Here is a 14,401-nt window from a genome sequence, read left to right as displayed (position 1 = left end):
ATGCGTCCTTAGCCGCCCACCGTCTCCATGACGCCCACCGTCTCCATGACGCCCACCGTCTCCATGACGCCCACCGTCTCCATGAACCCGCGTGTGCCTGGGTGGCGCGGACAGTACCTCCCTTTCACAGAGAGAGGGCACGAGTCCCCAAAGAGTCCAGTCTCAACGGTACAGGGAGCTGCCATGCACATTTTGACTCACAGCTAGTGCTCTTGTTATTGGCCTAGAAACTACCCCTCCCGCCGCCCCCCCAGGCTCCCCCAGTTCCCTGGGGCAGCTCAGGTCGGCGCTGGCGCTGCTCCCTCTACACCCCCCCCCCCCCCCCAGAGCCCGAGGGACCCCGGCTGCTCTGCGCACAGGCTGGGGGCTGGCTGGGCAGGGCTGGATTGAGTGGCCGGGCCAGGCCCTCCCCTCCCTGACCCTCCGCCACCCCAGCGCTGGGCGCAGCGTGGCCAGACTTTCCAGAGGAGCCCCAGGGCGAGGGCTGGGCCGAGTGGGAGTGCTCTGAGGGCCCGTCTGTCACCTCTCCCGCTGGACAGGAGCTTCCCCTGCCCTGCCTGGCCCTGCCCTGCCCGCTCACCGCTCACTGCCATGCCGGTTGTTGGGCACCTGCAGCATCTTGGCCGCGATTGGAGAAGGCAGGTTTTCTGAGCCCCTCAGACCCGCATTTACTCCCCCTGTGTCTGCCGTCTGGGGTCTGTTCTCTCTGCTTCAAGCAGTGGAGAAGCTCCCGTATGGGGGACGGAGAGAGGACAGGCCGGAGGAGAGGAAGAGCAGCTGCCACAGAAGCTCGGGGCTCGGAGGCAGCCCCACTGCTTTCTTTAAAAGGAAAGGAGCCATCTCTCCGGGGAGGTGGCGAAGGCCAGTGAGGCGTCAGAACAGCCCCTGGCTCTCAGAGCGCTCCAGCCTCCGCCAGGCGGCCAGGAGACCCCAGCAAGGAGCAGGCGGGGCTCAGGAGGGGGTGGTCAGAAAGGCCGCCTTGGCCGCCCAGTCTCAGCTTCCTCGGTGCAGGTGCAAGGGCTGCTGGGAGGGAGGAGACAGGGAGGTGGGTGCTGAGAGGTGAGGAGCAATGCAGTGTGGCCTCATTTCTTAAAAATATGTATTTAAATTGATTCCAGAGAGGGAGGGCAAGAAAGAGAGAAACACCGACGATGAGAGAGAATCATGGATCCGCTGCCTCCTGCACACCCCACACTGGGGTTTGAGCCCTGACCGGGAACTGAACAGTGACCTCCTGGTTCATAGGTCAACTCTCAACCACTGAGCCACGCCAGCCGGGCCCAGGTGTGACCACTTTAACCTGGAGAGTGTTAGGAAATTCTCAGCTGATGACCTCTTAGGCTGCCTGAAGGGCTCTTTACAGGGAGCGTAGCCCGCCCCCCCCCCCCCCCCCCCCCCCCGCATCTTCAGAGCAGGGCCTCCACACTCACCATGCTGGCTCTGAGATCTTGCTTTCTGTTTGGCCTGGAGCTGAGGTCAGCAACCGGAGTGAGGAGCAGGGCCGGCTGAGGGCCGGCTGAGGGCCGGCTGGCTGGGACCCCGGCTGGTCAGCAGTCAGAGCCCCCTGCCCCACCCCCCGGAAGCTTTGGCAGGAGGAGGCCTAGGTGCCCGGCATCCCTTCGCTCAGCGAGCTGCCCCCTCCCGGCGCTGCTGTCCCTGCCAGGAGTGAGGTGGGGACTGGGGCGATGAGACAGCCCTTCAGGTGGAGTTGCTGAACTGGAATGATGGTACGTCTGTAACCTGACACCCATCTGAGGGGCAGGAACTGCACCTGCAGCCGCTCACGGCCTTGGCCTCAGAGCAGGTGACACACCTCCGTGTCGCAAAGCCTTCCCGCCCAAATGGCTTCCACAGACCCACAGCGTGGCTGCCGGAGACGGCTGTGAGTTCTCAGTCCTGTGGTGCTGCTGTTCGGGGCTGGGGTAAGTGGGAGGAGTTTGGGGACAGGACGACACCGGTTATTGCTCCGTGGGACGGATTGCTGCCCTCTCTTCGGATAGAAACACGGCCTGGTGCGAAGCTTTCTGCACAGGGCTCTCCTGTCACGTGCCCGCAGTATCCCCCGTGTGCCCGCAGTATCCCCGTGTGCCCGCAGTATCGCCCGTGTGCCCGCAGTATCCCCCGTGTGCCCTCAGTATCCCCCGTGTGCCCGCAGTATCCCCGTGTGCCCGCAGTATCCCCGTGTGCCCGCAGTATCCCCCGTGTGCCCGCAGTATCTCTGTGTGCCCGCACTATCCCCGTGTGCCCTCAGTATCTCCGTGTGCCGGCAGTATCCCCCATGTGCCCGCAGTATCCCCGTGTGCCCGCAGTATCCCCCGTGTGCCCGCAGTATCCCCCGTGTGCCCGCAGTATCCCCCGTGTGCCCGCAGTATCCCCGTGTGCCCGCAGTATCCCCCGTGTGCCCGCAGTATCCTCTGTGTGCCCGCAGTGTCCCCCGTGTGCCCGCAGTATCCCCCGTGTGCCCGCAGTATCCCCCGTGTGCCCGCAGTACCCCCGTGTGCCCGCAGTATCCCCCGTGTGCCCGCAGTATCCTCTGTGTGCCCGCAGTATCCCCCGTGTGCCCGCAGTATCCCCGTGTGCCCTCAGTGTCCCCCGTGTGCCCGCAGTATCCCCGTGTGCCCGCAGTATCCCCCGTGAGCCCGCAGTATCCCCCGTGTGCCCGCAGTATCCCCGTGTGCCCGCAGTATCCCCGTGTGCCCGCAGTATCCCCCGTGTGCCCGCAGTATCTCTGTGTGCCCGCACTATCCCCGTGTGCCCTCAGTATCTCCGTGTGCTGGCAGTATCCCCCATGTGCCCGCAGTATCCCCGTGTGCCCGCAGTATCCCCCGTGTGCCCGCAGTATCCCCCGTGTGCCCGCAGTATCCCCCGTGTGCCCGCAGTATCCCCCGTGTGCCCTCAGTATCCCCCGTGTGCCCGCAGTATCCCCCGTGTGCCCGCAGTATCCCCGTGTGCCCGCAGTATCCCCCGTGTGCCCGCAGTGTCCTCTGTGTGCCCGCAGTGTCCCCCGTGTGCCCGCAGTATCCCCCGTGTGCCCGCAGTGTCCTCTGTGTGCCCGCAGTATCCCCGTGTGCCCGCAGTATCGCCCGTGTGCCCGCAGTATCCTCTGTGTGCCCGCAGTATCCCCCGTGTGCCCGCAGTATCCCCGTGTGCCCGCAGTATCCCCCGTGTGCCCGCAGTATCCCCCGTGTGCCCGCAGTATCCCCCGTGTGCCCGCAGTATCCCCCGTGTGCCCCCAGTATCCTCTGTGTGCCCGCAGTATCCCCCGTGTGCCCGCAGTATCCTCTGTGTGCCCGCAGTGTCCCCCGTGTGCCCGCAGTATCCCCGTGTGCCCGCAGTATCCCCGTGTGCCCGCAGTATCCCCCGTGTGCCCGCAGTATCCTCTGTGTGCCCGCAGTGTCCCCCGTGTGCCCGCAGTATCCCCGTGTGCCCTCAGTATCCCCCGTGTGCCCGCAGTATCCCCCGTGTGCCCTCAGTATCCCCCGTGTGCCCGCAGTATCCCCGTGTGCCCGCAGTATCTCTGTGTGCCCGCAGTATCCCCCGTGTGCCCGCAGTATCCCCCGTGTGCCCGCAGTATCCCCGTGTGCCCGCAGTATCCCCCGTGTGCCCTCAGTATCCCCCGTGTGCCCGCAGTATCCCCCGTGTGCCCGCAGTATCCCCGTGTGCCCGCAGTATCCCCTGTGTGCCCGCAGTATCCCCCGTGTGCCCGCAGTATCCCCGTGTGCCCTCAGTATTCCCCGTGTGCCCGCAGTATCTCTGTGTGCCCGCAGTATCCCCGTGTGCCCTCAGTATCCCCCGTGTGCCCGCAGTATCTCTGTGTGCCCGCAGTATCCCCGTGTGCCCTCAGTATTCCCCGTGTGCCCGAAGTATCCCCATGTGCCCGCAGTATCCCCGTGTGCCCTCAGTATCCCCCGTGTGCCCGCAGTATCTCTGTGTGCCCGCAGTATCCCCGTGTGCCCGCAGTATCTCTGTGTGCCCGCAGTATCCCCCGTGTGCCCGCAGTATCCCCCGTGTGCCCGCAGTATCCCCGTGTGCCCGCAGTATCCCCCGTGTGCCCTCAGTATCCCCCGTGTGCCCGCAGTATCCCCCGTGTGCCCGCAGTATCCCCGTGTGCCCGCAGTATCCCCTGTGTGCCCGCAGTATCCCCCGTGTGCCCGCAGTATCTCTGTGTGCCCGCAGTATCCCCGTGTGCCCTCAGTATCCCCCGTGTGCCCGCAGTATCTCTGTGTGCCCGCAGTATCCCCGTGTGCCCTCAGTATTCCCCGTGTGCCCGAAGTATCCCCATGTGCCCGCAGTATCCCCGTGTGCCCTCAGTATCCCCCGTGTGCCCGCAGTATCTCTGTGTGCCCGCAGTATCCCCGTGTGCCCTCAGTATCCCCCGTGTGCCCGCAGTATCCCCCGTGTGCCCTCAGTATCCCCCGTGTGCCCGCAGTATCTCTGTGTGCCCGCAGTATCCCCCGTGTGCCCGCAGTATCCCCGTGTGCCCGCATTATCCTTCTTGTGCCCTCAGTATCCCCCGTGTGCCCGCACTATCCCCGTGTGCCCTCAGTATCTCCGTGTGCTGGCAGTATCCCCCATGTGCCCGCAGTATCCTCCGTGTGCCCGCAGTATCCCCCGTGTGCCCGCAGTATCCCCGTGTGCCTGCAGTATCCCCCGTGTGCCTGCAGTATCCCCGTGTGCCCGCAGTATCCCCCGTGTGCCCGCAGTATCCCCGTGTGCCCGCATTATCCTTCTTGTGCCCTCAGTATCCCCCGTGTGCCCGCACTATCCCCGTGTGCCCTCAGTATCTCCGTGTGCTGGCAGTATCCCCCATGTGCCCGCAGTATCCCCGTGTGCCCGCAGTATCCCCGTGTGCCCGCAGTATCCCCCGTGTGCCCGCAGTATCCCCGTGTGCCTGCAGTATCCCCCGTGTGCCCGCAGTATCCCCCATGTGCCCACAGTATCCCCGTGTGCCCGCAGTATCCCCGTGTGCCCGCAGTATCCCCCGTGTGCCCGCAGTATCCCCCGTGTGCCCGCAGTATCCCCGTGTGCCCGCAGTATCCCCCGTGTGCCCGCAGTATCCCCCGTGTGCCCGCAGTATCCCCCGTGTGCCCTCAGTATCTCCGTGTGCTGGCAGTATCCCCCATGTGCCCGCAGTATCCCCCGTGTGCCCGCAGTATCCCCGTGTGCCCGCAGTATCCCCGTGTGCCCGCAGTATCCCCCGTGTGCCCGCAGTATCCCCCGTGTGCCAGCAGTATCCCCCGTGTGCCCGCAGTATCCCCCGTGTGCCCGCAGTATCCCCCGTGTGCCCGCAGTATCCCCGTGTGCCCGCAGTATCCCTTGTGTGCCCGCAGTATCCCCGTGTGCCCGCAGTATCCCCCGTGTGCCCTCAGTATCCCCCGTGTGCCCTCAGTGTCCCCCGTGTGCCCGCAGTATCCCCCGTGTGCCCGCAGTATCCCCGTGTGCCCGCAGTATCCCCGTGTACCCGCAGTATCCCCGTGTGCCCGCAGTATCCCTTGTGTGCCCGCAGTATCCCCCGTGTGCCCGCAGTATCCCCCGTGTGCCCGCAGTATCCCCGTGTGCCCGCAGTATCCCTTGTGTGCCCGCAGTATCCCCGTGTGCCCGCAGTATCCCCCGTGTGCCCTCAGTATCCCCCGTGTGCCCTCAGTGTCCCCCGTGTGCCCGCAGTATCCCCCGTGTGCCCGCAGTATCCCCGTGTGCCCGCAGTATCCCTTGTGTGCCCGCAGTATCCCCCGTGTGCCCGCAGTATCCCCCGTGTGCCCGCAGTATCCCCCGTGTGCCCGCAGTATCCCCGTGTGCCCGCAGTATCCCCTGTGTGCCCGCAGTATCCCCGTGTGCCCGCAGTATCCCCGTGTGCCCGCAGTATCCCTTGTGTGCCCTCAGTATCCTCCGTGTGCCCGCAGTATCCCCCATGTGCCCGCAGTGTCCCCCGTGTGCCCGCAGTATCCTGCAGTGTCCCCCGTGTGCCGACAGTATCCCACTGTGTTCCCACAGTGTTCACACCCAGAGCATCTTCCCTGCCTTAGGTATTTACCATTTCCCATCACCGTGAATGCCATGGCTCGGACCCGGGTCTCCCCTCCTCACAGGGCCTCTTCTGATTGGCACCCCACTGTATGGTGAGGCCTGAGGGCCTGGGCGGGTGTGTGAATTAAGGCCTTGGGACCCCAGAGCCAGGGAGCGTGGCGACTCGGGCAGCTGTGCCCTGTCCTCTTGTGGCGAGGACACTGCATGCTAGAGGCGAAGCCAGGGTCCCAGACCACAGCGAACCAGTGCCAGGCTCAGAGCCAGAGCTCCTCCACTTCTCAGCCTCGGCCCGCCCTGGAGGCCCGCCCAGGTCACCTGGGGGTGGGCCTGCCACTGAAACGCTGCTGTGCGCCATCTCTCGTTCGCACAGCACCCCTCTGAGGAGGATTTGGTCCCCTTGACGCTGAGGAAATCATGCTCGTGGCTCAGCGGGCGACGGCCCGCATCACACCAACGGGCAGACCTGATGCACCTGGTCCTCCGACGCTCCCAGCCACGTGAGGGCCGGACAGAACACGGCGTCTGAAAGGCCCCGGTGTGGGGAGAGGTGGCTCGGTGTGGGTGGCATGGCCTTGTCTCTGAGCAGCCGAGGTCTGAGGCTGGTCTGAGGCGCCCTCGGGATGGGGGTCTGGGGCAGGGCCAGGTGCCTGCCATCCCAGAACAGGGATCCGAGGGGCCAGGCTGCACTGACCAGGCAAGCGCCTCTCTGAGGGTGACCCCAGCACGAGCAGCGAGGGGCCAGGGCCCCCTGGAGCAGGCTTTCCCGCCGAGCTCCCTCCGCGTGCCCGGCTGAGCGTCTGGCCACGAGGTGCAGCTATCGCTTGGCACTCGGGCGAGGAAGCAGGAAAAGAGGCCGCTGCCTGGGCGGGAACACGCTGGGCGCGGCCGACGGAAGGTGATGGCTCAGCTCTGGCCCGGCTCCCGGGGGTCTGGGAGCCCGAGAAGAGGCCTGGGCAGGAGGCCTGGGCAGGATGTGGGCAGGGCCACTGTGACGTTGGAGGAGGAGCCTGCGAGGTCTACAGGTAGATGCCAGGGTCTGGAGAGCCCGGGAGGCCCACCCTCAGGGGCCAGGTGTGGAAGCTGGTGGACCCCCCAGCCAGCCTCCCCCCAGCCCCTTCCTGCCCTGCCCCGAACCCTGCCCTGAGCACTCTTTCCCAGCCCTCTCTTTAGATTCCCTCCTCTTTTATCTCTTCCTCGTTCTCCAGTCAATTTTCCTCTTCCTCTTCCTTCTGCTCGTGCTCCCAGCCTGGGGCTCCAGCTCAGAGGGGGCTTGGCCACAGAGCCCTCCCTCGCTGGCCCTCCAAGGCATGAAGGCCCCCGCCATATGCTCACATATGTTTTTGCAAACTTTCCAGCATATTTTGGGGGTACGTTTTCTTCTTTAAATGGGCCTTCAAAATGTAAAGCTTCAGGCCTCACAAAGCCTGGCCATCCCTCCTGGTAGGAGCCAGGGCTGTGGTAGCCCGGAGTCCCGTGTCCTGATCTCCCGCCGATTGTCTGTGTGACTGGGGGCGTTTTGTTTCATTCTCTGGAGCCTCACGTTCCTCACGGGTAAAATGGGGATCACAGGAGCACTGATCTCATGCAGCTACTATGCGGATTAAATTCCATAATCTCACCCAAGCCGGTGTGGCTAAGTGGATAGAGCATCGGCCTGCGGACCTAAGGGCCACGGGTTTGATTCCGGTCAAGGGCACGTACCTCGGTTGCAGGCTTCTCTCCAACCTGGGGCCCTGGTCGGGCTCGTGCAGGAGGCAACCAATCGATGTTTGTCTCTGTCTCTCCCCCTCCCTTCCACTCTCCCTAAAAATCAATGGAAAAATATCCTCGGGTGAGGATTGACAACAACAAATTCCATAATCTCTGTGAAGTGTCTGGCACCTAAAAGAGACTCCCTGAATGGAGCTGTCGCCCGATTCATTTCACAAAGTGTGTACTTACGGAGCGCCTGCCGGAGCCAGCTCTGGACCAGGCGCTGGGGTTAGGAAGTAAAAGACACAGGCAGAAAACAACTCTGAGACCATGTGGATTCCAGCAACAGAGAGGAATCGACAGGACTACTCCAGCCATGAAGACAGAAGAGAAGCAGTCCAGAGACGGAAGACGCTGATGTTAGCAGCTGTGCATCACTGCAGGTTGCCCAGGACCAAACCAGAGGGAGTCGGACCTGCATTACCACCATTTGTCCACCATCCAGAACTGTAATGTCAGTGCTGACATGTACACATAAGGAACTGTTGGACATTGAAATTGGGTCTCAAAAGAACTGTTGGCCCAGAAAGAAACTCACTACAGACTGATTCATTTGCCTGTCACCATAACCATTATTGCTTGTCTCATTTTCGGTTCTTATAAGTGTATTTCTAATAGCACATGATCTCACTCATCTAGGGGAAATAATGAACAACATAGACTGATGAACAAGAACAAACCCAGAAACAAGGAGGCATCGATCGGACTGTCGGGCCTCAGAGGGAGGGTATGGAAGGGTGGGGGTAAAGGGGAGAGATCAACCAAAGGACTTGTGTGCAAACATATGAGCCTAACTAGCGGTTAAGGACAACAGGGGGGTGGGGGCATGTGTGGGGAGGGGTGTGGGATGGGAATGGGGGGATGAGGACAAATATGTGATACCTTAATCAATAAAGAAATAAAAGAAAGAAAAGACACAGGCCTTGTGCCGGCACTGCACAGCTTGCTGCAGCGGTTAGGACACAGCCACGCCCCCGACTGAACTAGAGAGACGTCTAGGAGAGGCGGCGAGTGAGGAGAGGCGACCAGTGAGGAGAGGCGACGAGAACATTCTTTGGGGTCAGAGGTGCTTTTCCATCTTCCAATGCCCTCTCTCCCCCTTCCTTCTTTTCTTCCTTCTCCTTTCCTTCATCCCCCTGTGGACATTTTTACCCAAATATGTAATTTATAGGGCAGTATATTAATTGCCAGTTGTTTCTGATGATACATTTAATCTTAATATCAGTAGCCATCCATCCCCATGTGCCCGCCCATCAATCCACCCATCTGTCCATCCACCCATCCATCCAACAAGTAGTTTCTATATGTAATCAGGCCCTGTGGTCAGACACTGTGATTGGAGGAAATGAGTCGTGCCTTGGAGAGCTGGTCTGCCCCCAGCCTGCACTCCCCATCAGGGCAGAGGCTCTGGGGGCCATATTGGCATCACCTGGGAGTTGTTAGATGCAGACTCTCAGGTGCCCCTCCCATACCTACTGAGTCAGAATCTATAATAATAAAAGTGTAATATGCTAATTAGATCGGATAGCCCAGTTTGTCAGCAAACTCATTAGTCAACAGAGCCAAATATCCACAGTACAACGATTGAAATTTCTTTTGAGAGCCAAATTTTTTAAACTTAAACTTCTTCTAACGCCACTTCTTCAAAATAGACTCACCCAGGCCATGGTATTTTGTGCAAGAGCCACACTCAAGGGGCCAAAGAGCCGCATGTGGCTTGCGAGCCTCAGTTTGCTGACAACAGGGATAGCCAAATGACCTTCCAGACATAATTCCAGAAGTCCTTCCGGACAAAGCTGTGGTGGTGGGGCTGAGGCAGAGGCAGTTAGGGGCAATCAGGCAGGCAGGCAGAGGCAGTTAGGGGCGATCAGGCAGGCAGGTGAGCAGTTGGGGCAATCAGGCAGGCAGAGTGGTTAGGGGCAATCAGGAAGGCTGGAAGGCAAGCGTCCTGGATTGTGAGAGGGTGCAAGCAGGGCTGAAGGACCACCTGCCTCCCCACCCCCATGCACGAATTTTGTGCACCGGGCCTCTAGTCTGAATTTTAAGACCCCTGGATGATCTGCATGCACCTTTGAGTGTGAGAATTACTGTTCTAGAGAAATGAATTCAGTACAGCAGCAGGATGCAAAATAAATGTCCAGAAATAGATTGCCTGCCCGTGGCCAGAGGAAAGCCCAGGTCCTGGGTGCCGGAGGGAAGCCGGTGCCAGCAGCCGGGGGAAGGAAGGCCTACTCTTGCACGAATTTCGTGCATGGGGCCTGTAGTTCTGATATATAATGTAGAAAGGTGGTTTAGTTTCATAGTTTTGCATGCATTTGTCCAATTTTACCAACACCATTTATTGAGCAGACTATCTGCACCCCATTGTATATTCTTCCTTTCTTTGTCAGATATTAATTGACCATAAGACGTGGGTTTACTTGGAGGCTCTCTGTGTTCCTCCACTGACCTGTGTCTGTTTTTATGCCAGTTCCAGGCTGTTTGGGTCATGACAGCCTCGGAGGATAGTTTGATATCAGGTAATGTGGTATCTCTACCTTTGTTCTTCTTTCTCAAGATTGCTGTGGCTATTTGGGGTCTTGTTGGTTCCACACAAATTTGGGGCTATTAGTTCTAATTCTGTGAAATATGCCATTGGCATTTTGATAGGAATTGTGTTGAATCTATAGATTGCTTTGGGCAGTATGGACATTTTAATTCTTCCTATCCATGAGCACAGTATATGCTTCCACTTATTTGTATCTTCTTCACTTTATTTCTTTTAAAAAATATATATATTTTATTGATTTTTTTACAGAGAGGAAGCGAGAGGGATAGAGAGTTAGAAACATCGATGAGAGAGAAACATCGATCAGCTGCCTCTTGCACACCCCCTACGGGGGATGTGCCCGCAACCAAGGTACATGTCCTTGACCGGAATCGAACCTGGGACCCTTGAGTCCATAGGCCGACGCTCTATCCACTGAACCAAACCGGTTTCGGCTTCACTTTATTTCTTCAGCATCATAATTTTCTGCGCTCAGGTCTTTTACCTCCTGGATTACATTTATCTCTAGGTGTGTGGGTTTTTGGTGGTGTTTTTTTTTTGTATGCAATCGTGAATGGGATTGTTTTCTTAGTTTCCCTTTCTGATAGTTCTGATTATAGATAAACCAAAAAACATTAAAAACTTAAAAGTAAGACTCAAAACCATGAAATTCCTAGAAGAAAACATAAGCAGTAACATCTTGGACATTTCTTGTAGCAATATTTTATCTGATATATCTCCTCGAGCAAGGGAAACAAAATAAAAAATAGGACTACATCAAATGAAATAGTTTTTGCACAGCAAAGGAAACCACCAACAAAACTATTCACCCATGATACATCTGGTAAGGGGTTAATATCCAAAATTTATAAAGAACTCATAGACCTCAATTCCAAAAAACCCCAAACAATTCAATTTAAAAATGGGCAAAGGACCTGAATAGATGCTTTCCCAAAGAGGACATACAAATGGTCAGTAGACATATGAAAAGATGCTCAATGTCACTAATCCTAGCTAATAAAAGAGTAATATGCAAATTGACCATCACTCCAACACACAAGATGGCTGCCCCCATGTGGTCAAAGATGGCTGCCGCCATGTGGACACAAGATGGCCACCACAAGATGGCCAGCAGGGGAGGGCAGTTTGGAGGGACCAGGCCTGCAAGGGAGGGCAGTTAGGGGGGATCAGGCCTGCAGGGGAAGGAAGTTAGGGGTGACCAGGCCTGCAGGGGAGGGAAGTTGGGGGGAACCAGGCCTGCAGGAGAGGGCAGTTGGGGGTGACCAGGCTGGCAGGCAGAAGTGGTTAGGGGCAATCAGGCAGGCAGGCAGGCAGGCAGGCAAGTGGTTGGGAGCCAGCAGTCCTGAATTGTGAAAGGGATCCTAGATTGGAGAGGGTGCAGGCTGGGCTGAGGGACACCCCCTCACCACGTGCATGAATTTCGTGCACTGGGCCTCTAGTCTATATTATAAAAGCCCAGTGACCATATCGGCAGAATGATCAGAATGACCGGAAGGATGTGCACTGTGCCAGCCAACCAGCCTGATCTGGGCTCCAATTGGCCCCCAACACCCTGATAGGGAGCGGGACTGGCCTCCAACCACCCGTGGCCCCTCCCCCCATCGGCATGGCCGGCTGGACCCCACCTGTGCATGAATTCATACACTGGGCCTCTAGTCTAAATATGCTAATCAGACCCGATATCCTTCTGGACATCCTTCCAGATGACCTTCCAGATGAAGCCAGTGCTGTGAGGGAAGCCCGGATCCTAGGTACTAGAGGGAAGCTGGTGCCGGAAGCTGGGGGAAGGAAGGCCTACTCTTGCACGAATTTTGTGCATCAGGCCTCAGTCATAAGATAAATGTGAATTAAAACCACAATGAGGCATCACCTCACACCTGTCAGAATGGCTATCATCAATAAATTAACAAACAAGAGTCGATGAGGATGTGGAGAAAGGGAACCCTCGTGCACTGTTGGTGGAAATGCAGACTGGTGCAGCCACTGTGGGAAACAGTATAGCGGTTTCTCAAAAAATAAAAAATGGAACTGCTGTATGACCCAGCAATTCCACTTCTGGGCATTTGTCCAAAGAAACCCAAAACAGTAATTCAAAAGAATATTCCACCCCTATGTTCACTGCAGCATTATGTACAGTAGCCAAAATATGGAAGTAGCCCAAATGTCTATCAATAGATGAGTGGATTAAAGAGCTGTGGTGCACATATACAACAGAATATTACTCAGCCATAAAAAGAGTGAAATCTTAGCATTTGCAACAGCACATGCATGGACCTAGAGGGTATTGTACTAAGTGAAAAAAATAATTCAGAGAAAGACAAATACCATGTGATTTCACTTATATGTGGAATCTAAAGAACAATATGAATGACAAACAAAATGGAAACAGACTCATAAATACAGAGAACAAACTGATGTTGCCAGAGTGGGGGTCTCTGTGAAAAAGGTGAAGGGATCGAGAAGTACAGATTGGTGGTTACAGATTAATCATGGGGATGTAAAGTACAGCATAAGAAATGTAGTTAGTAATCTCTATATATAAAAGCCCAGCCACCGGAATGGTGGAACAACCAGAATGACCAGAATGACCGGTAGCTATGACATGCACTGCGGCTGCCAACCAGCCTAATCTGGCCCAATCGCGCCCCCCGCCCACCAGCCCACCCCTGATGGGCCCCTAACACCCCAATTGGGGGCAGGGCTGGCCAGCCAACCATCCACGGCCTCTCCCCCCTGCCAGCCTGGCCCAATGGGCCCCCATCAGGGCAGTCCGGCCGGACCCCACCCATGCACGAATTCATGCACTGGGCCTCTAGTATTGTAATAAGTAGGTATGGTGCCAGGTAGGTACTGAAAATATCGGGGGAAACACTTTGAAGAGTATATGATTGTCTAAATTACTGTGCTGTACACCTGAAACTAATACAAAATAGCATTGAATGTAAACTGCAATTGATAAAAATTAAAACATAAAATTCTCTCTTTGCCTCTCTTAATATTTAGAATTTTAATTATGATGGGTCTTGGTGGGGTCCTCTATGGGTTCATCTTGGTTGGGACTCTCCTGGGCTTGTATGTCTATTTTCTTTGCCCAGTAAGAGAAGTTTTCAGTCATTAATTCAAATACATTTTTAACTCCTTGTTCTCGCTCTTCTCCTTCTGGTACCCCTATGATGCAAGTGTTGTGATGCTTTGGTGATCTCTCAGAGGTTCCTTAAACTGTCCTCATTTTCCTGGGTTATTTTTCTTTCTGTGTGCTGATTGGGTGTTTTCTACAACCTTGTCTTTCAAATTGTTGATTTGATCCCCTGCTTCATCCAATTGGCTGTTAATTCCTTCTAATGTATTCTCCATTTCCATTTCCATTATTGTATTCTCATTTCTGATTGGTTCTTTATGTTTTGTTTTGTGTGTGTGTGTTTTGTTGTTGTTGTTAATACTCACCCAAGGATATTTTTTCCATTGATTTTTAGAGAGAGTGGGAGGGGTGGGGAGAGAGAGTTAACGAGAGAGAGAGAGAGAGAGAGAGAGAGAGAGAGAGAGAGAGAAAGAAAGAAAGAAACATCAATGTGAGAGAGACCCATCGATTGGTTGCCTCCTGCACATGCCCCGACTGGGTCCAGGGATTGAACCTGCAACCAAGATACATGCCCTTGACTGGGAATCCTACCTGAGACACTTCAGTGTGCAGGCCAATGCTCTAACCACTGAGAACACTGGCCAGGACTGTTTTTTTTTTTTTAATCTTAATTTATATGTTTTCTGTTTCTTTGTTGAAGTTCTCACTGAGATAATCTATTCTTCCTCTCAGTTTGTTGAGCATCCTTATAACCAGTGTTCTGAACTCTGCATCAGGTAGATTGCTTGTCTCCCATTTTGTTTTGTTCTTTTTCTAGAGTTTTATCCTGTTCTTCCATTTGGGACATGCTTCTTTGTCTCCTGCCTCCCTGTTTGTTTCTATGTATTAGGTATATCTGCTTTGACTCCTAGTCTTGGCAGAGTGACTCTAAGTAGTGGGTGTCCTGTGGGGCCCAGTGGGGTGTTCTTCCTGTTCACCTGAGCTGGGCATTCCAGGGG

At 56.3% G+C, this 14,401-nt stretch overlaps 1 protein-coding gene across 1 annotated transcript in view; it reads right to left on the bottom strand.

Annotated features, from left to right (window-relative positions):
* Positions 1–1,738, bottom strand: part of TMPRSS4 (transmembrane serine protease 4) — a 36,386-nt gene extending 34,648 nt beyond the window's left edge. Inside the window, exon 1 of the mRNA XM_079787768.1 lies at positions 1,431–1,738. Within this exon, the coding sequence (XP_079643894.1) occupies positions 1,431–1,433 (3 nt within the window). The 5' untranslated portion in view covers positions 1,434–1,738. The remainder of the gene's footprint in view (positions 1–1,430) is intronic.
* Positions 1,739–14,401: the final 12,663 nt, after the last annotated feature.

The sequence above is a fragment of the Cnephaeus nilssonii genome (genome assembly GCF_951640355.1).
Source record: "Cnephaeus nilssonii genome assembly, chromosome: 13".
Lineage (NCBI taxonomy): Eukaryota > Metazoa > Chordata > Mammalia > Chiroptera > Vespertilionidae > Cnephaeus > Cnephaeus nilssonii.
Note: the sequence above shows the minus strand (reverse complement) of the source record. Positions and strands in the feature narration are given on the sequence as shown.